This window comes from Bombus fervidus, chromosome 15, assembly GCF_041682495.2.
Source record: "Bombus fervidus isolate BK054 chromosome 15, iyBomFerv1, whole genome shotgun sequence".
In the NCBI taxonomy this organism is placed as follows: Eukaryota; Metazoa; Arthropoda; class Insecta; order Hymenoptera; family Apidae; genus Bombus; species Bombus fervidus.
This window is the reverse complement of record NC_091531.1, coordinates 7,695,916-7,723,813: the sequence shown is the minus strand read 5'-3', so window position 1 is coordinate 7,723,813 and position 27,898 is coordinate 7,695,916. Positions and strand designations below refer to the sequence as shown.

General features: G+C 34.8%; 2 protein-coding genes across 3 annotated transcripts in view; one reads left to right on the top strand and one right to left on the bottom strand.

Annotated features, from left to right (window-relative positions):
* Positions 1–27,898, top strand: part of LOC139995209 (uncharacterized) — an 82,359-nt gene that overhangs the window by 12,287 nt on the left and 42,174 nt on the right. For both annotated transcript variants that reach the window (XM_072018440.1, XM_072018439.1), the window contains exon 2: positions 14,598–14,719. In XM_072018440.1, the coding sequence (XP_071874541.1) occupies positions 14,656–14,719 (64 nt within the window). In that variant the 5' untranslated portion in view covers positions 14,598–14,655. The remainder of the gene's footprint in view (positions 1–14,597; positions 14,720–27,898) is intronic.
* The window catches only part of Idgf4 (Imaginal disc growth factor 4), a 76,181-nt gene that overhangs the window by 36,424 nt on the left and 11,859 nt on the right, over positions 1–27,898 (bottom strand). The window lies entirely within an intron of this gene.

The window sequence follows — 27,898 nt, the reverse complement described above, 5'->3', positions numbered from 1 at the left end:
GCCTCTATCGAAGCCAAATCTATCCTGGTTAAGTGAAACGGCATAATATTGTCGTGGAAGGGCAATCCATAATCAATTTCCATAATTTAATCATAAAACGTAGAGTTTATTATAATTCTTAGACGAGGCCGGGAGGAACTTTCTATTCGTTTCTTCATTCATTTTCTTCAGAAGGAAGAAAGAAGGTTCTTCGAACTTCGTCAAACTTCATGAAATTGTGGTATCTTAGACAGAGGAAAAAATATTCATGAAGAAAGCGTTAAGCAAATTCCTGGAATTGCCTTCCATAACCTTAATCTTAAAAAAAAAAAAAAATAAAAAGAACAGAATTCAATAATGTAAATTTATAGAAAATACATTGCAGATTGGTTAATAGAAAATTAATTCTTAATGGTTTAAACTTGGTACAACCGTGCTCTCTATCGAACCTAACCTCAAATCTCCAATAAAGCAGAACTGTATTACACAATTTGATAAAAGTTAATATACCATAGTTCATATTTAATCGAACTTTCTGAACTTTGTTTTGTATAATGAGCTTTTTAATATTTTAGTTTTTGAGCAAGATAAAATAGTATTATAAAGTTTCATCTATATTAAATGATTTATCCGCAATTTAAATAAAAAGGTACGGGAAGTAAAATATTTTTCGTGGAAATATTTTATGGTGGAACAATTTTTACGTTCAGGAATATATATTCGGGCACGTCTGACCGCGTACTACCTCAAGCGTGTTCCGGACTGTCGATTCGTAAATAAATCGCGGTAGACGTCGCTAAATCACGCTTACTACATTGGTACTAGGGCCGCATCGTTTGGTGTTGCGATCGCGCGGCTCTGCACACACGCGACACATCCTGCCGCTCTCGAAAGACTGCTACGTGCCATTACCGGCTGACATGTTTGGACATCATTGTTTATAAGCGCTTTTACACCGATCAGGACACCGCCGCCTCTGTGTACTAAACGCTAATTGATCAAAGGAAACAGTATACATCTTGTAACATCTCGTAAGCGATTGACGTACGTATTACTACATGATATAGAAAGTGATTCTTGTCAATCATTTATTACAATAAAGTCGAATTTACACTGTCACACTTTGGAAGCACACGGTGGATGGACGCTGTTAGCATCTTTGTCACATACGCGGATGGCAAATGAAACAGTGTAAATTCGGCTTAACGGAGACCAAAATTACAATGTGAAATTGATTGAATTTATGTTAATTAATCCTCAATAGTATCATTGGATTATAAATGATTCGTATATTACATTTAAACTCAATGGTATACCATGATACAATACTACATCTATCTAAAGATTTTCAAAAAATTCCTACAAATATAAGGCAGTATTTACCATAAAGCGCATTAGCCTCTCTCTCTCTCTCTATATATATATATATATATATATGGCTATATGCCACATTTTAAAACTTCATTAAGCCTCATAATGATGTTACGACTTCGAATAAATGGAGAAACGTTATACACAAAACGTGACAGAATGATAAAATCCCGAATGTGCAGAATGAAACCTGGAAGAAAGAAAACCGTATCGATCTTTCAAAGTCCCGCAGAGTTTCGTTAATCGACGCTTGAAGAGCGTTCGAGGGAAGAATGACGAGGTACGATCGATAACACACGGATGTCGAGTCGCTGCTCGATACGGAAACCGTATATATATATATATACGCGAACGATGGTTCTCTGGTTGAGAAGTGCGCGGTGCGAATACCTCAAAGGGACTCTTGACGATTTTCATAAAATGCCACTGTTTCTTGGCCGCTTTGGCGCGCATAGCGCCGCCATTAATGTTGCGCGTCACGGGAGCCAACCTACACACCTCGGGCGCATCTTCCCCTACTTCACATTTTAAATTCGAGACACGATAAAGCGAGATCAAAGCAAAACGAGATTCGAAACGAATGAGAGAGACGGTAATTACAATCTGAAGATCCTAGCGACTATAATAACGCGAAACGTATATATAATTTCGATTGGAACGTAATATGTAATACGTTAATAACCTGCATGATAGTTTTATGAACCAGCGAGAAAGAAAGGCAATAACAAAAGCTATTCTATATTTATTTGTGTGTATCTTGTGCGAGGTATGCAATGAGATTGATTTATTTGCGTCATATAACCACTTTCATAACCTATTATTATTAGGTACACTAATGGCTAGAGGTCTAATATGTAATGAACGAGATATTAATAAATATGAAGGCTATATGTATTTCTTCCGAAAGAAACACAAACTCTACCGACGATAGCGTTCACTGAGTAGTGTGTAAAATATTATGTTATGTAACAAAGTTATTCATATTCTTTTAAAGGAAAATGTTCCTTTAACGAAAGATCGTTATTTTTATACGAGATTTATTGAACTGATTTGAAAATATTATATCATCCCCTTGATAAAAATTTCTCTAAAACCACGAGTGAACTAAGGAATGAAGATTCTTAAATCATGTATATTGATCAAATATTGTCAGAAAATATAGGGAATTATTAAAAGCTTTCGACGACCAAAAACAAACTATAACCCTCGATTGACATTGTTGCGTTGTAGATAGCCATGATAGTTTAGGTTTTTAAATGTGTAGGATATTTAAATGTAATAAATGGATTTTATTATTTTATGAAAAATATAGAGTAAAAGTTAATGTAACGGACTATAAAGTAAAATGACTTATCACTATTGCAGTATGGTACTATATGTGTCACTGTATTCACGGTATTACCATGCTAGAATGTACTATGAAAATGTATTTATTAGGTTGTAACGTATATTCTCCCCATTTTCTCTCTTTACACAATAAATGCAAAAACACGGTACAACCAAATACTATTTTGCCATTTCTGCCAACGTATCAATTGATAAAAATAGTAAAGAAGCTGTCAATATGTTTTTCTGAAATTATTATACACTATGTATAATATGTGCAAAGCTTAAAAGCTGGCAATGGATTTTCGACAGTATTCACAAAATACTCTCGAAACAGAAGGACGCTTGAGCGCTTTTGCAGTTCGCGCGCGCGCACGCCGCGCCCCGGACAAAAGGCAGGCTTCTCCGCTTTTGTACTCTCTCTTCCCGTCGTTCCTGCGTCTATTTCCGTCTTCGTCGCTCGAACACGACTGGATTTCGTGACGCCGCGAGCGAATAGGGAATAGTTGAAGAAAAGGAGAGAAAAGAGTCGAGGGTGAGACTGAAAAGAGAGAAGTTTCGCGAAATTCGTGTTCGACAAGGATGAAGTGCAATGGTCGAAGAGAGATGGTCGAAGTAAATGAGAGGATAGGAGAGCAGAGCAAGGGCGAGAGAAGTGGTTCCTCACCGCGAACAATACGAAATATCTTCCGTGAGAACTTTTCCCTTGCAAAACCACGGCGACTCATGATATTCGGTTGCAAAATCTGACTCCGCATTCACTCACTAATTTTTCTAATCCAGATATACTTAATATTTTCTATGATAATTCGCAAAATATTATCATTTCCCCTTTATTTGATTGTATTTTAATTGGAAAGTGAATTTTTATACTTTTTATTGTAGACGATGATTAGATCAAATAATGGTCGCCGGAAGCAACCGGAAGCCATCTTGAAGTGACAGAGCAAAAGAATTACGAATAATAAAAGATAAATATTAAAGTTTTATATTAGTGTTAACTAATTTAAGAAGAAATTGGCCGCAAAGAACGATTTATTTCTCCGGATAGAATTTGCTGTTTTAATCGAAGAATCACGGTGATACATAGTCGACGCTGAAGTTCTAGTTTCTTAATCTTATCGTGAAGTATTGAACTTGATAAGGACTGGGCAGCCGAAGTGGAGCATGGTAAATCATTGTACTTGTGCTACGATTATGAGTTGAGTTTTGACCGTAAATTTCTTTTCTGTTGCTAACAACAGTTGTAAATTTTGAACTAATAACTTCTTCGGTTAGAAATATCTTTTTTGCCAGGGTAAACTTTCAGGGTCGAAAGGAACGTTCCAGCTCTGTCGAATTTTCCTTAATAAAATTGTTTCCTGAATGATAGAATTCTGGAAACTGAAAGACGAATTTAATTTTCATGGAACTTTTTTTCAATTTTTTTTTTTTTAAGCTACAGGAAATAATTCCTCTTTTTCAATTTTTTTTTTTTTTAATTGGTATTACGTAAGCGAAAGAAACTTAATTTTCATAAAATGTATCGTTAACAATTTTTTCTCAAGAAAATAAATTTCATGAAAAATAAACAAATTCGAAAATGAAGTTTGAAATGATCGATCACGAAGTCTACGTATAACCATCTGCAAACGAGGAATATTCAAGCCGGAAAAAATTCCTGGAGCAGTTGTTCGGCTAAAGAGGATGCAAATGAACTATTCACGGTACTTGGAACTAAGTAAAAAGAAGCTACACGTAAGAAATTCTTTAGAAGAAAAATAGTAACAGAGGAAAGACTAAAAATGAACTTCATTTATTCAAGATTTACCAGTTAATGGGCCTTGCTGAAATTTGACGTATTATTAGAATTAATTCGCAAATACTAGAAATATAAAAATTTCAAAATTCTTATTTTTTTAATATTTTAAATAATTTTTCGAATATTTCATTTATTTGAAATATTAGATTTATTCAGGGTGTATAAACTGTATGCAATGATACGAATTACTAGATCTAGGTATACTCTGATAATATGGCGTCGTGACAACGCTTTGAAAGATAACATTTTGCCCTGATTGACGATTAAGCAAAATATCCACTCTGTTTATTTTTAAACACCGTATCCTACGCGTGATGTTAGAAGCGTCTCGATATACTTGTTAATCTGTCCAAGTTTGTTGAAACAAATCAATTTTCACAAATATTCGATACTATGATATATATATATGATGATAATAATAATTTCAATGGCGAGAATTTTGGGCCGTAATTCAATTGGATAAATATTCAAATGTCTGTAAATCATTAATGTTCCCGTAAATTTTAAATTCGATTTTTTGACCTAAAAACCGTGTAATAGTTTAAATTAATGTCAAAAGCAAATTTACTTTAACAATGTTAAAGTAGTGAATATTGTGTTTTATACGGTTCACTTCGAATGTGAACAATTTTCAATCATTTTATAGTGTTAGAACTGCATAACAGTATACATTTCCTATTTCAAAGTATTATAACAAATAAAAGATCGAAACTGAAATAAAAATTTGTTTCACCCTTCAAATATTCCACCGAGCACTTTGAATATTTCACATATTTTAGCTTTGCGTGCATTCTGTACATTTCTGTATTTCTAAATTTCTTATAAACGTATGAACATCTATAGGTTAGATATTGCATTTGACCATCGATATTAAAGTAGTGACTATATATGTTTTCTCGAATATCTTGCACAGTTAGTTCGTTTCATATAGTTATATCTTGGTATGGTATAGTGAGCCTTCGTTGTATTGTAGCCATGAGACTCATACATACTCGTACACAGACACTATTCACACGTACATGTGTAGTATACGTCAGAAAATACGTGGGTTCCAGCAGCTCAACTATGGCCGACGACGTGTCGACTTCGATTCTGGTTAAACGGCCGTCAATTTCTCGCGACTGTTTATGGTTACTCATCCTAGAAATCCTGAAAATCGCACAGGAAATTCTTTACCTTTGACGTTCAAACATTTCTTCCTTTCTCTTTTTCCAAAACAAATTCTGTTATCGTCCGTGCAATTTTTTTTTTTGTCGTTGTTCCGTGGCTTGCAGATAAGATCAGAGATAAAGTTTCGTGTTTTTAAGAGATCCTCGGACTATACTGAATATTATACTGAATACATAACCATACTTTAAAATCTTATTTCACTTTTATTGAAAATGAATTGTATTGCTTTTATATTTGAAAAATTATTTGTAAGTGATTTGTCTGTATTAAGGTTTAATTTTATGGCTAGTATTTCTGTAGGTTTTATAGGTTGATTTACAACCGGCTGATTCTCTGAGGATGTTGTAGAAATTTCTATGTTTATATTGTAGAAATGTTTATGACGCTTGAGGTGCTCCTAAAGTTTAAAGTAACCGTTAAGGGTTAAATAGAAAGCTCATCGTCACTGGGGAAAGTGTACGTCTCAAAGTAGAAAATCGCGCGCTCAAAATAACACCCTGTCTACTCGGGTTACGCTATTTTGAGCACTGCTCGTACTACCTAAACTGGACCACTGAATTCAGTAAAAATATACTTAACCCTCAACTTGTATCGTTGGGTCATAGACGATACACACTTTAGGTTAGATTATCCAATTGTATCAAAGTGCATATTGTCATCACTATTGTTAATCTCTTTCTTAATTATGTACAAAATATCTGTCAGAAAATTCTCCAAAAATATTAATATTCTTTCTTCAAATTTATTTTCTTTCTCAAACTCTTAATATTTCTCTTCTTAAATCTAACCACAAATCATGCGAATCAAGTAATTGTAACCAAATAACCTAAATTATTTCATTAGGGTTTTTAAAGCTTTTTATAATGTAGAAAATGTAAGAAATATTGGATTGTTAAATGCAAACACATTTCTATCTAAACTACTGTCTCGCTCGCTTTACATATTGGTGACGCAAAAGGGATGCATTACGTCACTATGCTTAAGCTTATTCGCCCTGACAGCAGCATTGTTCCCTATTTACTTTTTCATATTGACATTTCTCTAGTCCCGGAAACCGACCGCCTTCGTAAGAACAGTTACAACCGGGTCCCTTCGACCTGCCTTCATTCCAACCAATAAATCAGGATTATTAACCCTTGGCAGCTGTAATAAAGGTTTTAACGTTCCGAAGGTTGGTATCCTTGAAAATATTGGGATAATATAGAGGGTGTCAAAAAGACAGCAATACGAGATTTTTAAGAGGTTATGGTATTTATTAAGAGAGACGAAATGAGATAAAAATTAATTTAATGCATGCAATTTTGTATTTATGTATACATACACATACATATTTATCGTACATATACAAGTTATATCAAAATTATATCTATTAAATAAAAATAAATAATTGTAAAAAAATGTAAAATTCGAAAAGTGAGCATTTAAAGTATAATTATCATTATAATTATATTCCTATATGTATAATATTGCATTAAACAATTAGAAATAAAAATCTAATATAATATACAATACAACTATTACTATTTAGAATAATTTTAAACTAACTACATGTTTAACTGTCTGAATAGCTGTATGTCTACAATATCGTACGAAAAAAGTAAAATTAAAGGAGTGATGGCAGAAATCATAGCGACGGACGAAGAGAGATAAGGAAACTAGTTTTATGATTAGTCGAATCGTGTCAAGTGTCGTTTTTTTCTTTCTTCGAAGCTCGCAATTATCGGGAAGGTCAGTTTTGCTCCATGCATGCCTTGTCAGAAGTTAAATTTCTTGATTATTCTCGGCGATCATGAATTTCCATCGAACGTGTATTCCGCGTGACGTTCGCATAAACGTAGACTCGCGTGTCATTGGCGAAGTATGCTTATATAACCTGCACGTGGCCGGCTTGTTTATTTTCACGGATCCCAGTAAAAAAGCACATCAACTTTTCAATGTCTCCGACCTGCTAGCAAAGTTTGTGTATATCCTATCGTAACAAATCAGTATCGCTATTTACGATTTTATATTTTACCCTTAATCAGCTATTCATTTGTCATCATTTTCTTCCAATTCGACCTTTTATCGAGTCACGTACGTAACTTAAACGTTGTTATATATTTTGTACCAATATATATATATATATTCTTTTTCAACATTCTGAATAGAAGTAAAAAAGATTATTTGTTAACATAAACTTTGCAGATTTTAGTACCAGTTTTTAATGTTCTTCTTCTCTCTCTGTTTTCTTCTTTGTAAGGTTAGAATTAAAGAATAAGGCAATATTGTTTTCAAGAGGTTAACTTTATATTTTTACAACTTGGCCTGGCATTTTAATTTCTTTCCCTATAATTTGAGAATTTTCAAAATATACATTTTATATAGGAAAAATCAGAGGGATTATATTCTTTACCAAGTAATGAGAAGTCGAAAATCATGCATTGAAAAATTACCAAATTTTAATAGTATTTTTACATTTCTTCGTTTATTAACCTCAAAATTCTCTGTGGATGTCTATTTTTAGGAATAGAAAGATGGTGAACGACTGCAGCAAGTTTATCGGGAATCGATTAATATCAATTAACACGTCGTTCGTCATCGATTATGAATGGTTCGGACCACTTAGCAGCCGTGATAATGATTGTAATTATAAAGCGGGTGATAAGCATCGTTTAACGACCGCTAGTTGTTAAATATCACGTGACGTGACAAAAGCAGTAGCATGTTGATTAATTAATAACTTTATAGTTGATCGATCGCTTAGACAAAATGCTAATTTTGAAAAATGGTCCAATTATTCTCTTTCAATAAATATAACGAAAAAGTAAAGCATGAGAAATGATTGAAACAAAATTCTGCCAAAGGAAAGTAAATAAAATTTATCAACAAAATCTCCATAAAATAAATAATAGTAAATAAATAAAAGGAATCCATTTTTTCTTGACTTCTTTCGAAGAAAAACATACACACAAAATTGAAAACATTGAAATATAAATATTATCTAGTCTAGGAATAATGCTAACTTTGACACGACGTTAAGAATACATATGTACTGTGTATATATGTGTATAGCACTCTCGTAGTGTAGCGAGTCTCGTATCCTATTGCAATCTTTGTTTTCATAAGTGCACGATTGGTTAGGTTTCTTTCGCCTCTTTATCTGTTTCTTATGTCTATTTGCAGTGACTCCATATAATATTTCTAGCTTTGGTTTGTCATGACTTATTCTATCTTATTATACTACCTTATAACCTATTTCTTTATCGTAGCCTACTTTACGCTATCGTATACCCATTTTTTAAATACTGTCTCTGCATCACTGTATTCTGACGTAATTCGCGGTTTCTTTTTATGAATCCATATAAATCCTGCGATAGTTAACCAATTTTTCCCTACATACGAATTTCAAAATATTGAAATATATAGAAAGTTGTCGGTAAATTCAAAATTTGTTACGCTTATCGTAAATAATCTAGTGTTTGTTTAAAAAATTGTTCATAGTAAAAAATATTAAATTAAGAAATTACCCAACGTGAAAAAAGATCGAAATTTTGCCATAAAATTGTTTAACGCAAAAAAAGTTCGAGCTTTGTTAATACGATGTTACAGGATGGATTATAGATCGAAAGAGAGGTTGGGCTACGTGTTTTCATCGGCCCTATAAAATATGTGGGCTCGCGAGTTTTCGTGATGATCGCCGGAAGCGTAAAAACTCGCCGGGTTGTACATGAACTCTAAATAAGCCGCTGCTGTGGCAAAACGTGGCGCGATCACCTCGCAGCCAACTAATAAAGCTCGGTATAAAGTAACCATCAAGCGGTGGTTTTATTCAATGATGCCAATGACACACACGGCACGTCATGTTCGTTCACAGTGGCTCTCACCCTCGAAAATACCGCAGGAACTTGGTTATCCCGATTGGTTTCCTATTAACGCGTTTTCGTCCTCTCTTTTGTCTACATAGAAACACTTTACTTTGATTGATCCACTTCATAGGGAATTTTGATTCGCTTTTGGGGAATGATGTCAACAATGGCGGATTACGGCGGGAGCAATTTTTATTGTATCGTCGCTTTTAAAATTATATCGTATTTTTTTTTTTTTTAGACCATTACTTTTTTTTATTATTCCTAAATTATTTCATCGTTCAAATTTCAATTTGAAGATCACGCTTTACAGAATTTTTTCACTAAGGAACCGCGCCTAGAGGATTTTTTAGGGATTATCTCTAGATGTAGAATTTCCTAACTTGTCTTTTTATTGCAAGTTTTCTATGAACCTTCGAATGTCAGATTCACAAACAAACTTGTATTTATGGAATTTATAAGAGGTTTCTCTGTTTAAGTGGTAGAACAAATGAAAAAATAGTTTGCTTTTAATTAATGCGAAGGATGGCTGGCCAGGCGAGTACAAAATGGAGGCATTTAATCGATATCACAGTCACTTAAGCGTGTCTTCGGAAAGCAAAAGAAAGAGAAGGAAAAGAAACGAAATGAAAGAGAAAGGGGGGAAAATGGAATGGTTCCAGTAATAGTGGTGCAGTGCAGACTTTTCCACGGTGGAATGTCGCGTTTCAACATTCCAGGCAAACGCTGTGTAACCCTCTGTAATTCTTTGATTTATAGAGATTCAGTGTTTAAACTCGACGCCTCCTGTAAATGGCATGCGTTATACCGCGCTAAACGGATTTCGCCATGCTGGATCACGTATAGCCAATACCAATTTTTCAATCAATATCGCCCTATTTGACAAGAACGTCCCTATTGTTCGCAAAAAAGGTACAATTAAAATAAATATAAAATTTTATATAGAACAGTAACTATAAAAATATAAATTATGTTATAGATAAGAATAACAATAATTATATATATGACGGTAATGAAAATGAATCTAGTCTTTACAATATTTCTGAATATTTCTAATTATTTTGCAACAATACGAATAACTCTTTAAAATGATTTTTATTTTTAGTTTTCTATAGTGTTGAAATTGAGACTTGCAATTTTATTGTCGAGATTAAAACTGGTGCGCTAAGATTAGAGTAATGGGCGTTCCTATGTGTTTCAAGTTTACAAGAGTTTTATGATGGTCACCATCTCAGTCCCTTTCCGTGAAACATTTGAACGATTGTTTTCTTTTCGGTGGAGTTGTCTTCTCGCCGTACCGCTATATTTAGAAATGCACAATGTCCAACCAGAATTTCTACTTTTTAACCAATTGGAAATGCCAAACTATTCTTCTGAGGGATCGCCAACCTCACCGAATAGGTCATCAGCTTGTTCCTCTGATGCAGGATGTGTTATAGCGAAAATATATAGCGAAATAATTTTCTAATATTGATTTCTTGTAATGTTTAAGAGCATTGATTCTATGTATTCTTCATTTTTATCTCTATTACCTTCTTAATCTTAATCTTAAAACTCTGTTTAAAAATTTCTTCAAACGTCTAAAGGTGTTGATTGAAAAGGATATGATAATTTATCTTAGAAATTCGAAACCTTCTATAGAGTTTACTGTTATGTAATGTGAGATTCTAATCCAGAATTAACTGTTTGTCATTACTTTTGAATCACCCAATACGTGTCACTTTGCTCAGATTTCTTCTTCATCGTTACACTGGAGTCACTTCTACTTGATATATATACATGAATATCATATAGCAAGCCTCTCCAACAGTTATTATATGTAAATATCGACCGATAAAAATCTACTAAAACACCTGACCAATTAAAAATTTACCAATTAAAAAATGGTTGCCTGGACTATTAGCAAAGAATCAAAATAAGAACAAGTGCCTTCCCTTGATAAATTTCATATATGTTACGACTGGAATCAAAATAAAAGAAGGAGGAGGAAACGTGGCTAAGGCAGTGATTATGGCTGAAAGTTGTCCTCATGTCGAACAGCCGTACCAAGTACCAACGTCGTGACCTGTTGAGACCAGCATCACCGAGGTGGTAGCATCACGCAGTTCAAATAGTCTCCTAATCCTGTGAGATTGAGCAGATCTCTCTTGCTAGATAGAGGTAACGGGCAGAGCGGGTGAGAAGTCGCGAAAGAGAGAGGGGAAGTGACTATGCACGTTGCCTTGGCTATGGACCAAGCCACGAAGAGCCAGGGTCGTTTCGAAGTGGTTGGATGCAGGGCCTATGCCAACGCCTACCGAATCACTGGTCTGTGCTAGCAAATATCGAATGCGCCTCCGGGGCGATTAGTGGTTTTGCTGGCGTTTCGAAGACGTGGGATCATCGTGGCGAAAGTAGATTCATCGATCTTCCGGTTCGCCACGAAGTCGTAGGAAATCGTTTGGTTCCGCTTTCGTGACGAAAACTTGCGGAAACTCCAGCTTTTAAGGCATTTCTCCTTAATAATTGCGTTTTATGTGTCTTATGCTTGTCGATAAATCTAGGCTAATTTTCATGAAAACCTAGTTTTAATTTCTTTTCTTAACACGACTTAGTTTTACTATTTAGTATCTAACCAATAAACGTGTAGCTGTGTGGGTATACATCAGCATATTGACTTCGTCTTCTTTTTATGAATTCATATAGTTCTGTTTATACGTGAATATTGTGTTTCTGGGAAATTATACAACTATCTATATACATATCTATCTTACAGTCTTAGTTTACATTCAACTCGAAGCGTTTACAGACGGCTGTAAGTAAATCAATTTCCTTCAAATTTGAAAAGGAGCCCCCAACAACAGCAATATTCCACTAATGAGAACCACTGATACGAGGTCTTGCTACGGTTCTCAAGAAGCGACAAGACTAATAACGGGCTGGCAGCGGTCGCAATTATGACCATTATGCGAAGTGCAACAGACAATGCGACTGGTATCGCTGATGGACGATGATCCTTGATGCGCTATATATATCATACTATAGTTGAGAACCACTATTGAATCACACGGTCCCAATGGCATTAAACTGCCAGGGGCCATGACTGTTTGTTCGTACAACATTCCGATAATACGGAATGTCTATCGTTTCACGGAGATTGATGGTAATGGCGGTGGAAATTTGCGACAGAGAGCGCCACTGTGGCCTTGATGTTATGGCTGCGCGTGCGACATAAGAATGGCCGCACTTTGTTTTACCGTTGTTTGTCTTTCGATCGAACAATAGTGTCTTATTCTATTGACATAAGATGAAATCTTGTATCAAAATAGTTTGAAGTGAAATTTAATCTATAACTGGAGGACCGAAGCTTAACTTTCTTTTATCATTAATATATTATTAATAACAATTGTAAAAATATCATTCTACTATTGATAGCTGTTATTAGATACGGTGTGATAACTAGCATTATCTAAATATTGTGTAATTTGGTGTACGACACGCTGCATAAGCTTCTAGGCTACACGATTATCGAGAGAGAACAGATTAGTAGCGATAAGAAGCTACTTCAAACAATCCTTATCTCTTAGCATGTCCAGTGACGATTGTTTGAAAAAGTCTCTATTATCCACAAATAATTATTTGTTATCTCTCTTTCGAACGACAATGTGGCCAGTTACGGCCGTATTGGGAACATTTGCATATCGGGTGTTTAAATTACCATTGACCCTATCGTAATAAAGTCATAAAAATAATTATTATGAAAAAGTTGATATAACGTAATTTTATCAGAAATTATGTATTTGCATCAGTTATTTAAGTAAATTGTTGGTAAACAATTGTCGTAAAATGGTAAGGAAAACAACTGTTCCACATATTTGAAAACATTAACCTAACCTAATATAATTACGAAATAATATTGAATCAAAAAGTTGATATTATCCTTGGATGTAACAAATGTCTTTATATATTACAGAAAAATCATTATATATTAATCACGTCGAATAAATTCGTACATTAATTTTTCTAGATATTATTTTAAGAAATGAAAACTTCAATTGCTTGAATGTCCTATGATGATTTCTTACTAATTTTCATTTTAACTTTGATTCAAGCTTTTGATAATCTTTTAGGAAAATGAACGTAATTTAATTTAGATAATTACTTCTGCTCGACGAAATTATCGAAATGTTAAATTGAAAATTAGTAAAAAGTTATTATGAGACTGAGAATCACTGTATATGTTCCTACGCGGTCTCGATGATACGAGGAGAGGTTTCGCGAGCTCTAGCCGCCTTATATATCATGATCCTCGTCTACGTATCACCGTGAGCGTGCCTCCGCAGTCTCATATCATCTGTACGATACTGTTGCTCGATTATACCAGATCTTCCGCCACTTTTTTCCTAGATGAATGATGCGCGGAATCAGATGCCTCTGCTTTCTATGCTTATTGAAACTAGGTATCAGGTGGATCGCAAACTATTCCGAAATTCGATTTTATATTCGTTCACGGAACCAATATGGCTGCCAGTGGAGTAAAAGTGGGATTATCCATGATAGAATATTGGTATTGTTTCTTACGTGCAAATAGACAGGAAATTGGATAGAATTTTAATTCCCAGTAACCTCAATAGTGATAGGTTAAGTTCAAATCTGCATAACGAAAAATTCATGCTACAGCTAAGGAGACATTGGAAGAAAGAAGTGACACTGTGGGAATAGTTAGTTTCAGACCTTCGTGAATAGAAACACATCCTATATCATTATCAAAACAATGACGTTATCTCGTTAATCCTTTGCGTTCTTTTTATTGTTGTTTTTCTTTTACTGGTATTTTTTTTTTTTTTTTTTAATGAAAATGCATTTTATGCAAATTAATTTTGGACTCAGGTGCATATATGTAATTGCTATGGATCATTAACAATTATAAAATACAAATGCATATATAAAATTCTGTAGAAATGATATTTTATAGTTAACACCAGGATTTTAGAATATTTGGTCCATAGCAGTATTTTAATGACAGTGGTGTTTCAAAATACTCTTAATATGTAGAAACTTAAAATGATATAGAAGCTTAGAAAGACGAAGAACAGATTCTAAAATTCTATTTGATAATGTTTCAGGAGGATACGGCACGTGGACTCGCCTAAATGGTGGCTCTAAGGGGTCCTATAAGAAAGCATGAGGGAAAGAACACCCTCTGCCGACGACACCCCGAAGAGGGCCCCGCCAGCACCACCCAGAGGTTAGTTCCCATAATCTTGACCCTTAAAAAGAATTGCTTGTTTCACGTAACACGTGTATAATCGTAAAAGTGGTTGGAAGTGAATTTTTAACTTCTCTGATAGAAATCTGATCGGTAATCTGAGTAGCATTATTTTTCCAACTCACGAGACTTCACGTGGTTATGTGAAGTTTGCCCGTTGTGTACTTCACCTTCTAGATTCAGTGAAATGAAACTCACGGAAGTTAAGAACGTTACCCTGCCTAAATTGTGGTTACTATGGTAGTGTGTTAATTACTTCCTACTTGTTGTCATTGACATAACCTAATTTCCAAAATCGACCCATGTCCACTCTTTCGACGTAAATTCGTCCTGTGTTTATATCCATTGCAATATATGTTATATATTGATTTGTACAAAAAAGGTAGGATGAATTTGTGTTACACTATTATATTCAAAATGACCTGATATCCAAAATCAACCCTTGTGAAACATACATCTTTTTATTAACAATCCTTACAAAAAGTTTTCTACATCTCAGAAGAGTCCTAAAGTCCTAAAAGACTCTTTCTATAATTCGACATAACCTAAAAGCAATCTTTTTTGTTCAATATCTACTCAGATATATTCTAATCATCCTTCAGGCCACATTCGCATGAACGTAATGTTCCTCAGCTCGGGGATCGCGTTCGATCTAAAATTATCCGCACTCGAGCCGCGATTCACGAGGCTGCAGCTGCTAGACGGGTGGCACGACTACTTTCGAAACACCCTGTTTGTGCGCATAGACGGCGCGTTTCTGAATGATGTGTTATGTAATAGGAGCGCACAGGTTGCAGGTTGCAGCGCTCGGGTAGTGTGCGCACGCGCAGATGCGTGCAGACGTCACGCACCGCAACTAGCGATAAGCCGGCGATATTAACCCGCGATAACGTTCGCTGAGCAGGTTATAGATGCGTATGTGTGCCACTGAACTGTCATGCTCACCGATAGGGGCCTTGAAAGCAAGTTCCATGCAGTCACCTTCGCTAGTGCCTTCTTTTCTTTTCCTTTTATACTTTGGACAGATCCATGGACATTTTTTGAATCTCCCGCTTATTCCTTATATACAGGACGTTTCAAAGACCGTGATTGGTTATAAGGGAAGAAGTATGTGATTTAGATATCTTAAAAGCAGTTTATAGTGGTAATTGGAAAGTTATTTTTGCATTGGTTGTTACTGTACATATAGGCTGTTTCAAAAATTAATGATATATGTGTAATAAGGATTTCTCTAGAGACACTTCTGTAATATAGTTTAAAAATGAGCTATTAATCTACAAATTGTCCCAAAAATTGTTGTGTAAGTTAGATAAAGTGTTCTTCTGTTGATTACTTTTGACTATACAGATATTATTAATTTGTTTAATTAATAATACAGGTAAAGTAATATATTTGAACTTTCTCCAAGACAATTTTTTCTAGTTTTAAATTACGTCTTAATGTAGAAATTAGCTTTCGTTTTACAAGTTGTTTCAAAGACTGTAGATTGAATTAAATGAATTACCGTTCCTCAGCGCTATAAACAGTTCTATAAAAGTTACTGGCAAACAATCGCTAGAAAGTTTCTGTTCCCAAGATAAGGAAGCGAAAACGTGTCTATATCCACGTGTTTAATAGTATCATCTTTCAGATATAATATGGTGGGTATTCCAGATCTATTATAACCCCCCACTGACAGTGGCTAAATTAGAATTTTCCCGGAGTATATATCCTCAATTAAGATATTCTTAGAATCATCTAATTCAGTCTCAGAATTACCATTTTCCTACAATTGTCCAGGTCTAGGTTACTGAGCTACATTATTATTTATTATTCATATTGTCACCCATTAATAACTACGTTTTCTTAAAAAAAAATTACTAAAAAAATTCCTAAAAAATCAGAAAATCAACAAAAATGCATCATACTCTGTTGTCAAAAATTTTTTGTTGAAAGTTTATCTCATTTAATTCGAGAATAATTTGTTATTATGTATTGTATTACACAATGTTGTTATAATTGTTTCTAACAATTGTTTAATCGTGTTAACATTTTAAAATTTTTTATTAATACATTGAAAATCCAATTTTTTGAAACAATATACCAAGTAATGGTAAGCTCAGCCAATTTGTAACGATACCGTTTAGCGAGCCATGGGATTCAATGGGATTTAGGTTAGGTCCGGTTCCACATAGCCACAGTGTCCCGTAGCGGTTGGGTTTAGCCATTTTCGTGGTCGCAAATGGCAGTGGGATTCCTGGTTAATTATTGTGCCGAGCTCGCGTTTCACGCTGCATTATCGACCAGCCATTTGTGCTGCTCTTTGGAATGCAAACTGTTGAGTTTCGCCAAACGTACGAACAAGAATTTTTTTCCTTTACTAATAAAACGATCAATGAAACCTAAAATTTCTGACTAAATGTAATCGAGAATGAAATTCTGTTCGAGTTATTGTAATTAAAAATTTCAGATATAAATTTTCATATATAATCAATTCAGAATTAAAAATGTTAGTAGATTGATAAATTTAGGTAGGTTACAAAAATTTTCTTTCTTGAGTTGACAATTCTATTTGATAATTTGTAATTTGTCAAATTTATTTGAAGATTAACAGAATTAGAAATTATAATTAGAAATGGAGATATATAGAACACCATGTCGATTAAAAATGAAATATAAACTTAGTAAAAGTTTCATGGAACATAACCTAATCTAAGTTGATAAAAGCATAGAAAGCATTTAAAAATAATATAAGAGTACCTAAAATAAAAGTAGTATAAGAGCGTCTAAAAATTGTATCTAACCTAATCTAAAAAAATATATTCCATAAATATGAAGAGATCCTTTATCGATATAAAATCAAGTTAGTCATTAAGTATGCAGAAGAATAACGTCACAGAAACGAAGGGAACTCGGAACTGGACGGGCGAAAAGACTGATACAGGGAAACGTGGTATAAGATAAATAATTTATCGCAAAGACGCCAGAGGGAGAGAAGCGAGGCGTATTATCGGGTTAAAACTGAAAATGTTGATCGATAACAAAATCAGCGAGAAGTGTGGTGGGTCTGAATTATTTATCAAGTAAATAATTCATCGGAGGAATCTCGAAGAAAGCGTCGCAGAAATAAAAGTATCAAATAAAGGTGAAAGAAATCTGGACAAAAGAAAGAATATTTATCGATGATTGACGACTGATAAATTCGACCAATTTTTTTTCAGATATAGATAAGTTTTATTTGAATTGAAAATAAATAATTACAAACCGAAATAATAACACGTACAATGAGAAATATTTTGAATTTAATAATAATTTATTGAGAAGTAAATATATTTATTTTAATAATAATTTATATTGATTAGAAATTATATGAAAAATTAATTCTGGAAATAATTATTCGGATAAAAAATGCTTTTCTTTCAGAGAAATAGTTCAGAGAAATGTTATTTTTCAGTTTAAATGAGTTAATATATCATTATTTCGAAGTAATTTAATAGCCAAATAAAATAATTCAAAAACAAGTTATTTCAGTACAATAATAAATGTAATGCGATTTCAAAACAATTTGGTAGTTGTTCAGAGAACAGTTATTTTTCAGTTGAAATGAGCGAGCGTACAATTACCTCAAAATAATTTGCTTGTCAAATAAGAGAACAATTCAGGAAAAATTATTTTACAAATCAAATGGACTATATAATTATTTCTAAGTAATTGAAAATAAAGCGAATTAGTTTTGAAAATGACTAACGAATAGATAGATAAGAGCAGATAGATAAATAAATAGATAGATAAAGAATAGGTAGATAAATAATAAATTAAAATTTCAAGAAAAATTACTTTTCGATAATACACAATTATTCCGAAGTAATCTGATAAGCACATGGCAAAATAATTTACGGAAAAATTATTTTCCAAATATTCTAGATAAAATAATTTTCTAAATTTATTTTATTCAAAATAATCTCAAAATTTTCTTGATCCTCCATCGATTTTATGATATTTACGAAATGAAGATATCCATTTTGTAAAGATTATTTTCCACTGGAACGAGTGTTCCATGACAATCGAATGATTTTACAAAGCAAATTTCGCCAGGAGAAAGGGGAATAACGTTATGGGAGATCATCGATTTTCTGGGAATTATTGGCTCGCCTTTGTTTATTGCCGATGGATGGAAATGAAAAGTTGGAATACGCGCTAGCTGTACAAAGGCTGCTGACTATTCTAATTGATTGACGGGCCGAAGGACGCTCGTGCGGTTGTCGTTTTAATAGACTGCACCGTTGTACAGTTATAAATTACACAGTTAACAGTGACTCGAAGCATCTTTGCCTCACGCAACGGGTGGAACACGAGCGATCTGCTCGAAATTAAGTCATCCTGATCGTATTTGTAAAGAGGGATTTTCAGGATTTACTGCTTGATCCTTCGTGACTCGATACTAACCGTAGTGAAAGGATGGTTATAATGCAAGACATATGCAGGGAACAAGTCCCGATTGGCCATTAAGGAAAGATAGAAATTTATTTCCAAAGCCGTTAATGTTCATAGATATCGTAAATTATTTCGCCACGTAACTTTACTATTACTGAGACACTTGTCATAACGGGGCACTAGTTTTTGCATCCCCGCTCTATAGAATAATACCGCTTTTGGTGGCAGGGTTGCTGTTTCGAAGGAAGAAAGGGGACAAAATTCCACTGGCAGTGCGGGAAGTAGTATAGTGGCGAGCCAGTGACATCGCGATCATGCTATAGACTGCGGATTGTAGACAAATGAAGGTGGGGCGTCAACGTTGTTGACGCAACGCGGAGGGACGTAAGACGAAATTCGTGTCACGTGACACGAGCGACGTAGCTGTGGAGCGGCAGTGGGGGTAATGTGACGTCATGTAGTTCTCGAATTAAGGGAATCGCCTGGCAAATTGGCACCCAGTGTAAACATAATCCCCGAAATCCCAGACGGTTCTAGACACAATTTCGTGGAGAAATGACCGTAAAATTGGCGGAAAATGAATAAGAAAATGGCGAAATTATGTCACGCCATTTGAAATTTCGGAAGTTACGTTCACCCCGAATGCCAACTTAGACAGCCTCGTTCTTTGAAGTGGGGATATAAAAATTGTTGTGAAAAGTGTTTCAATAATAATAAAGGTTACGCAGTAAAGTAGTTTAAAGTGTATAGAATACAAGAAACGTCACAGAAGTTACTACGAACGGCTTTTTTCCTATTTCATAGAGAAATAATCAAAAATGGCAAAAAGGTGTAATTCGCAAGGATCATTTCGAATACAATGCACAAAAACCCATCGAAGTTTCATAATGTGGCATCGTGGTGGTTCATCTTAATTAAGAGAAAATTGCAAAGGTAATTTAAACGTGGATTAATAGCGAAACGAAACAAAAGAAGATGAATTATGTAAGACAAAAGTAGATACATAATAGAACATAATAGAACTCTGCCACGTGATAGAAAAAGGTAAATTAAATAATCGTTTGATGCCCGCCATATTGAGCAGCTTTCAGAAAAAAGGACACACAAGACAAAGTGGTGAACCGAGTGAATTGCGTTAGAGGTTATAGTTTTTTTTTTTTATATTAATTAATTTTTAATTGGAAATGTGTAAAAGTTTTATGATAGATCAACTATTTCATTACAGAATACAGTCTGCATCTATATATTTACCACAAACTTATAGAAATTTGTTCAGAAAGATTCTCAATTATGTGTTTTTTGATTTTTTAAATATGATTCAATATGTGGTTGAAAATAGTATACTTTTTCAGAATTTTAATTTCCTGTTACTGAAATAGAAGTGGAATTTCCTAACCTATGCAATATCTAATTGTCCGAGCGTGTTCAGAAAGTATCATATATGCTTCTATTACATATCATGCAATTTTTTCAAATGTAATACGGTAATCTCTATAAAATTCAGCATATTGAAAGACGCACTCTATATTCGTGTCCCTAGCAAATTACCTCGATAGTACCAACATAACGAACGGAACAAAAAATCCAATCGAAATATCGTTATATACAGTTTTATATATTTGAGAATAAATATAAAGGGCAAAAGTCACGATTAGCGCAGGGTTGATCCCTGCCGCGATTAAAGGGTCAGTCTTCCGTCGCGTGTGATGTAAACTGGCGCAGCAGCAATGTCGCGTCGAGCGGGAGGAAAAAAGGGACGCGGCCATATGCATCTCCCACAGAGAATGGGTAGCGCGCCGGTACTGCGGGGAGAAAAACAGAGTGGTGCAATTTGATGCAGCAGCAACCAACCGCTGGTAATAAAAAGATCGATTTCGAACGCGTCGACCCTTGCTTGGAAAGCCAACACCGGCTGTGAAACGACTTTCCGAGGGAAAAGTCGAAACGTGTACTACGTGTTCAAGTGCCATTCTTTATATTTCCTTCGTAATGCTTTGTTGGAATTGTTTATTAATCGTTTTCAGTTCCCAGTATGATTAGTATTTGGTTTATTAATGAATTACATGGTATAATTTTTTCTGAAAGGATTTTATGATATATTCAAGTGTAGTATAGTACATTTTTATTTACTGGATTACAATGTACGTTTTCTGAGTCACTTTTTTTGTACTATTCATAGTATAGGGTTAGGTTTGCTAGTATAGATTAATATAGGTTAGATATAGTATAAAATAGTATAGGTTTATTGTTAGATTATGTAGCATTATACCTTCTAAAACTTTTTTATAATGAGTCATTTTTCTACATTATACCTTTTTATTATATTCCATATATGTATGTGACCAATTCATTTGGCTATTAAATTTAAACAATAATCATTGATTCCACACTGACCATCTACAATTAGGTTTGTCAATATTCACAGAATAAATAGTTAATGTTAATTACAGCATCTTAGCAAATGGTAGAAAAAAGGAACTAATGATTGCAATAAATAATTTTCTTCGGTAATAGTAAAATGAAATAGTATTTCAAAAATATAAATTGTAAAGGTTTAAATCGAATGATTTATTGCTCAGAATGTTCATAAGGTGATCCACCATGTTTTATTGCCAGCCATATTGCATTTGTGAGATTTATTGTCAGCTACATTGTTTCTACGCTTTTATTGTATTATGGCCTGCTTCCACGTTTTCGGAATTCGGACAATATTAACAAAATACTTTCAATATAGGTTAGACGGTTCATGCAAATGGCGGACGAAAACGTCATGACAAATTCTCATTTTACGACTTGGCGTTCCAAACGTGTAATTGTTCCTGCATTCTTCAGAGATGCGTTCAGTTTCTCACTCAAAGGAATGAGAGTTCGTTCGTATTTCCGTCACGTGGCACTCAATATCCGAAGTTTTAAAGCGTTTTCGCTAGGATGCGATATTTTCCCCGTCGTCAGAGCTTCAGTCTTGGAACGATCGCGGTGGATATATTTTGAAATTCGATCGTCATCTTCTATGGGTCTAGACACAGAACGACTATAAGAATTTTCTACCAGAATTAGAATATTAGAATTATATGAGGTTAGGTTTGCGAGAAAGGAAGTTTATAATTTTGGAAATTGGTTATGTTTATTATTGATACTGCATCGATTGTCTAGGGATTTCTCTAGTGGAATCAGGATATTGTAAAGTTTGTAAGTATAAGGTATGGTCTCTGTTAATGGAATGGTGTTGCAGAGTACACGACTATTACTTCTAAAAATGTTGTAGTATTGTACTATTATCAGAAGAATTATTATTAGACCTGAAAACATTATATCATAAGTTTTAAATGTTGTCAATGTCATTAGGACTATATCGCCTATGCATATATAATGACCATCAATTCTAATGACACAACACGCATTAAAATTTTGACCAATATTAGCAAAAAGGTATTGCAATGAAGAAAGATTTTCAGATCTAGAAACATTAACAATATAAATTTAGTCACTATTAATATACCAACTTATTAACAGTGTTAACGTACCAAAAACCTTTGCGATATAAATTTAATTAATATTAACATAGAACAACCGTAAAAATATATCAATCTAAATTTGCAACCATAAGCAACGTTATCAGTTCTGTATATATCACGTTCTGAAACTACCAATCCTAAAAGCCAAAAGTGCTTCTAGTGTGTAACGAGACTGGGCCTGAACCAGGTCAAAGCGCGGCTCGTTCGAACGCCTCTGCTCTAATTGAGTGGCCGGTACAAAAGCTGATTTTCTCGTTTCATGATCGCAATCCCCACGAGTAGCTATACCTTTCGTTCGACGGACGGCGTAACGGTGCCTGGAATGGCCACATCGAGCCTCTACAGGGTTTCCTTTTTGTCCGACGGCGTGTGATGTCGCGAGCGTGAAAACCAGCCACGCGTTGCAATTAACAGTCGGTGGATTTACCGATGTTTCCGTGGCATTCGTTTCTCTTGTATACAACTGTGCAAACACACGGCATGCTCGCCTCGATGTACGTGTGGTAATCGCGCAATGAAATGCAAAGTAGGATGTCAGTAGCTATTCTTAGTCGGTTCTATGGTCGCCAGTTCCTTTCAGAGCCTTATAAATCCTAAATGGTTGTAACTTCTGACTGAATTATGGATTGCTACGCTCCCAAGTTGCGGTTTCTCCGATATGGTAAATAGTTTGCCATTGCGTTGCTTGCCCAGGGAATTCACTAGTGGAACTGGGATATCAGGGAATATGAAGTTAGTTTCGGAGATTTGTTTCCAAGAAAAATATGTATAATTTGAGAAATTACTTATGTTTGGTATTGGTATTCTGTTCTTTATCTAGGGAATTTCATGGTGGAGCTAGAATAGTTAGGGTTTTATAAAGCTAGATCTGGAGGTCTGTTTCTGAAAACAAGCGTGTAATTCGAGTTAAATTTGTGAGACGAAAAGTTAAAATTTGAAAAGCTCGTTATGCACCATTGTTATCTATGGAACTTTCTAATGGAACTAGAATATTAGAGTTATATGTTTTTTTATAGGTTTTGGGATAGTTTTGTTGGAAAAAGATTTATAATCTGAAAAATTGGTGGAACTGAGATTATCTCTGGGGTTACTTTTGAGGATTTGTTTATACACATTAGAGGTTAGAGTTAGGTTAGGTTAGTTGTTCAACAGCTAAAAAAGAGAGGAAAAAGTAAAGGTCTTTCACAGAAACTAGGTACGAACAAAACGAATGACAGTAATTAACAGAACAATATAACTACAAAGCAAAGTAAGAGAAAATTGAAGACGTTTCGCACGGCGCTATTTGTTGCGATCCGTTCTTAATAAAAGTAATGGCGCACAGTGCGGCAGTTGAATGGGGATTCGGGATAAAAGTCAACATTCGCCGGCCACTTTTGCCACATTCACATGTTCGCAGTCCACGTTCGAACGTTCACAGAACAGGATCACACGCCACACTCGTCGCACGTTTACAGGCTATGTTCTCACGTTACATAATACGGCATTTGGATAAGGATTCGGGGGAAAAATAAAAAAATGCACATAACGTGCAGTTTTTCTGAAACTTGATATCAGGAGATCCGACGAGAGTAAAAGTCTCTTTATCATATCTTTGTTAGTATTTTCTTTACTTTCTCAGGCAGTTTAAATATTTTGAATATTCATATCTTTGTCCAACCATATCCGATAACGTTTAAGTAAATAATATCGATACGGGGAACAGTTCTTTCATCTTTTCTTAAGTGTCATGCAGAAATCATTTATCTTCCCGTCCGTTTCGTCGGATATTGTACTGGCATTTAGTCAAGAACAAAGATTATATGTAACTTTTAAAATTTTCTCGCTATACATGGTGATCAGAAATTCGCGTTTCAACCAAATCCCGATTATTATTAAAAATATTATTAGAATGGATTTTACCGAATGAATTTAATTAAAAGAATAGTAAACATCCAACGTAGCAGGAAAAAATCAAAATAAAATACAATGTAATACAATATGTTCTTGACACAGAACAATCAAAGCTACAGGATGATTTGGACCGTTTTTTTTAAATCGCTTCTCAGAGAAAGAAAGAAGCGTTTAAATTGGAAATTAAAATCATACGAGTGATTAGATTTTGATGATCCAAACAATTTTCATTAATCCTGATGACTGATGATATCATCGAATAATAAGATCAAGATCAAACAATAATTATTTCCATGATTATTGTTCACTGCATTACGCATCGTAATGGCGGTTCAAATGGCGACCGTTTTGCATCATTAATTCGTTCGCTTCCTGTTAGGTTAGGTGACGCCGGGGCGTGTTTTCGTGTCGCGATTCTTCCGCGAGACGCGATAATTGAACGCGGCAGAAGTTAGAATTTACTTGAGCGCCCGGTCGCCGCATCGCGTCGCACTGGTGCGCTCGATCTTTTAATGAAAACCGGCCTTAAATTCTCAAAGGCCGCCCTGCGTTGCTCCTCGATGCACGGATATTAGACGTCCTCTCCCTGGTTTAACGAGAACTCTCTCCCTCTCTCTCCCCCTTTCTCTCCCTCCCTCCCTCTCTCGCTTTCCTTCCTCTTCTCACCCCCTTCACCGTTGGTGCATTCGTCACGAAGCAATTCCTTCGTTGCAAAACTCTGCACCCTTTCCTGCACCCCATTTTGTCCGCCCCGGTTGGTGCTTCGTCTTCTCTGTTTCCAAGTTGTCGGTGTTGTTTAAATATTCAAGAAAGTTTACGAGTCGACGAGAAGTTTTTAAACGCATTCGTGCAACGATTCCGCGGGTTACGCCAGTGTAGCTGCAACTCTTCAAACTTGGAACGAGTTTGCCAGTGTTGGAGGGAAAGATTTCTTCCCAACGAATACAGGGAATTTTATTCCCTTCCCTTTCTAATTCTAGCGACTGAACATTTTCTATAGCACGTTCTATAACAAAACGTTGTAGAATGCATGAAAGTGCAACTAGTATCATAGAAAGGAAAAAATTATAGAAAGCCTTAACTCTTCGCTCGTATGGAATAGTATTTGTAAATGAAAATTCAGCGAAATCTGGTCAATAAAAACTGTTCGAATATAGGCACACTCTACGAGTTCTCAATATCTCGATTTATTTAGAAATTGAATTTCGTAGCTAAGAATTGCCACTTTTTGATTTTTTTTTTTTATATATATATAGAATCAGATTGTTTATTCGGGAAATATTTTATATTTTGGATTTTGAAGACGTCTTATCTGTTAAATTCTATTAAATATCTGTTAAATTTTTACTTTCCAAAAAATCTTTTATGTTGGCCAATATAAATAGCGTTGAGAAGCAGTGCGTTATTATATGAACTGTTTATCTCTTAGATAAACCCATGTAAATGGCTCACATCCCTATAAGTCACTTAAAAAAAAAAAAAAGAAAAAAAGGGATAGGGGAAATGAAAATGGCAGGAGAAAGCGCTGTATTACAAGTGACATTAGCTTGTTAGTCTATATTCCACGAATTTGGATAATCTCCCGTCTTATCTTCCGAGAGAATCGCTCCACTTGACGCGCACGAACGTGACAATCGAAGGATCCGGGAAATCCCTGGTTTCTGGAAACGTGAAATACAACCGTAGTAGCTTTAATCCCTGGCTGTATTCAGGCTGAAAAGTAGAGGGAACGACCATAGAGAAGGAAGTTTCCACGAAAAAACACTAAAATCCTTCCATTCCCATTTTTGTTCCTGTCGACTAGCTGGTAATTATTCGTTGTCCGAAAAGATTGATTCGTGCACGATGTTCCTCTTTCAGATCAGATTATGGATTAATCTAGCTGGCATTCAGATACTAACGAGTATTATAGATGTCTTAATTGATCTGGGATATAATCTTAAATATTGGTAGCAATTGCTAGTAATTTTGTGAACAATCCTAGTCATTTTGATGGTGTCAATGTTGTCAGTAATGAAAGTATGGAATATCTTACTGGTTATAGGAAAATATAATAATTTTGGATTATATTCTAAAATAGTAAGGTGTTACTAAGTACGTGTTGTATAGCATTGAAGAATTGAAAATTAAAAATATTTAGTTCAGAATTCTATTAGGTTAGGATGTTCCTTCATTAAAAATTTATGGAAGTAAAGAATATTTTATTAAGAAACACAGTAGAAAAATTAACAATTCAAATACCAGAATAGTTGAACTAGAGGCCAAAAGAGTTTCTAATTTTGTTTAATGAAAAATTCCAACCGAGAGATGATAATTCTTAATCCTTAATAACGAAAGAATTATTTAATATAAGCTAGAGATAAAGATCAGAGGTTAATGATCTTTGCAAGTAAATTATCAAAGAATCCTTACCTCAGTTTCCAACAATTTTCTCAGTGTACCACATATTCCAGAAATTCAAAGATTAAAGATTGTAGGTTCTTTACAAACCAAAGAATTTTTATCTCTTATAATTACCAAATTACCCATATAATTACCGAAGAGTCCTTATTTCAGTAGCCAATGATTTTCCAAGTGTACCACATTCTCCATAATCGTTCTAGTACCTAATAAATCAGGGATATATTGTACATCGAGGATAAAAGACTTAACTCAACCTTCTCAAGTGTCAGCGCCCTCGATACCAGAAAACTAGAACTTAACCTAACCTAGATTCGTCAGCCACCACTCCGCCACCTATCAAACATCTTTTCGACTTTCCTAAAGAAGAGAAGATACCGCATTCACCGGTTACCGACTGAAAAACTTCGAATTCTCGGTAACCTGTAAACCGACGGGATAACTTTTCTAACCGTTTGAACGTTTCTAGCGGCGAAACTAATTTTAGAGAAAAGATCGGAGAGAGAAATAGTGGAACGAGACGAGTATTGGTCATAATTCAACTGTCAGAGAGAAGAATCGCGAGGAGGTGAAAACGAACACGGTCGGATTCAGCAAACTCGGCGTAGGTTCAACGAACCCCGTTTAATTACACGGCTCCACACTGGCTGCGCCACGCTGAAGCGATACAGTCGCGGATCTTTCAGACGCCACGTTCTCTACTGATTAGCATGATCATCTTTATTAATTCGAGGACACGTTCCGCTGAACCTGCGGCTCGTTTCTCTCTAGGAGGGAAATAGAGAGTTCCTGAGCCACGGATCGAGATATTATCCAATTGCAAAAGCAGCATGACCAGTCAACACAATCAATATAATTATAAACATTGTATCATGTTTTTGAATTGCCACAACTGCCATATTTTTGAATTCATAATGGCTCCTAATGTAAGTTAGAT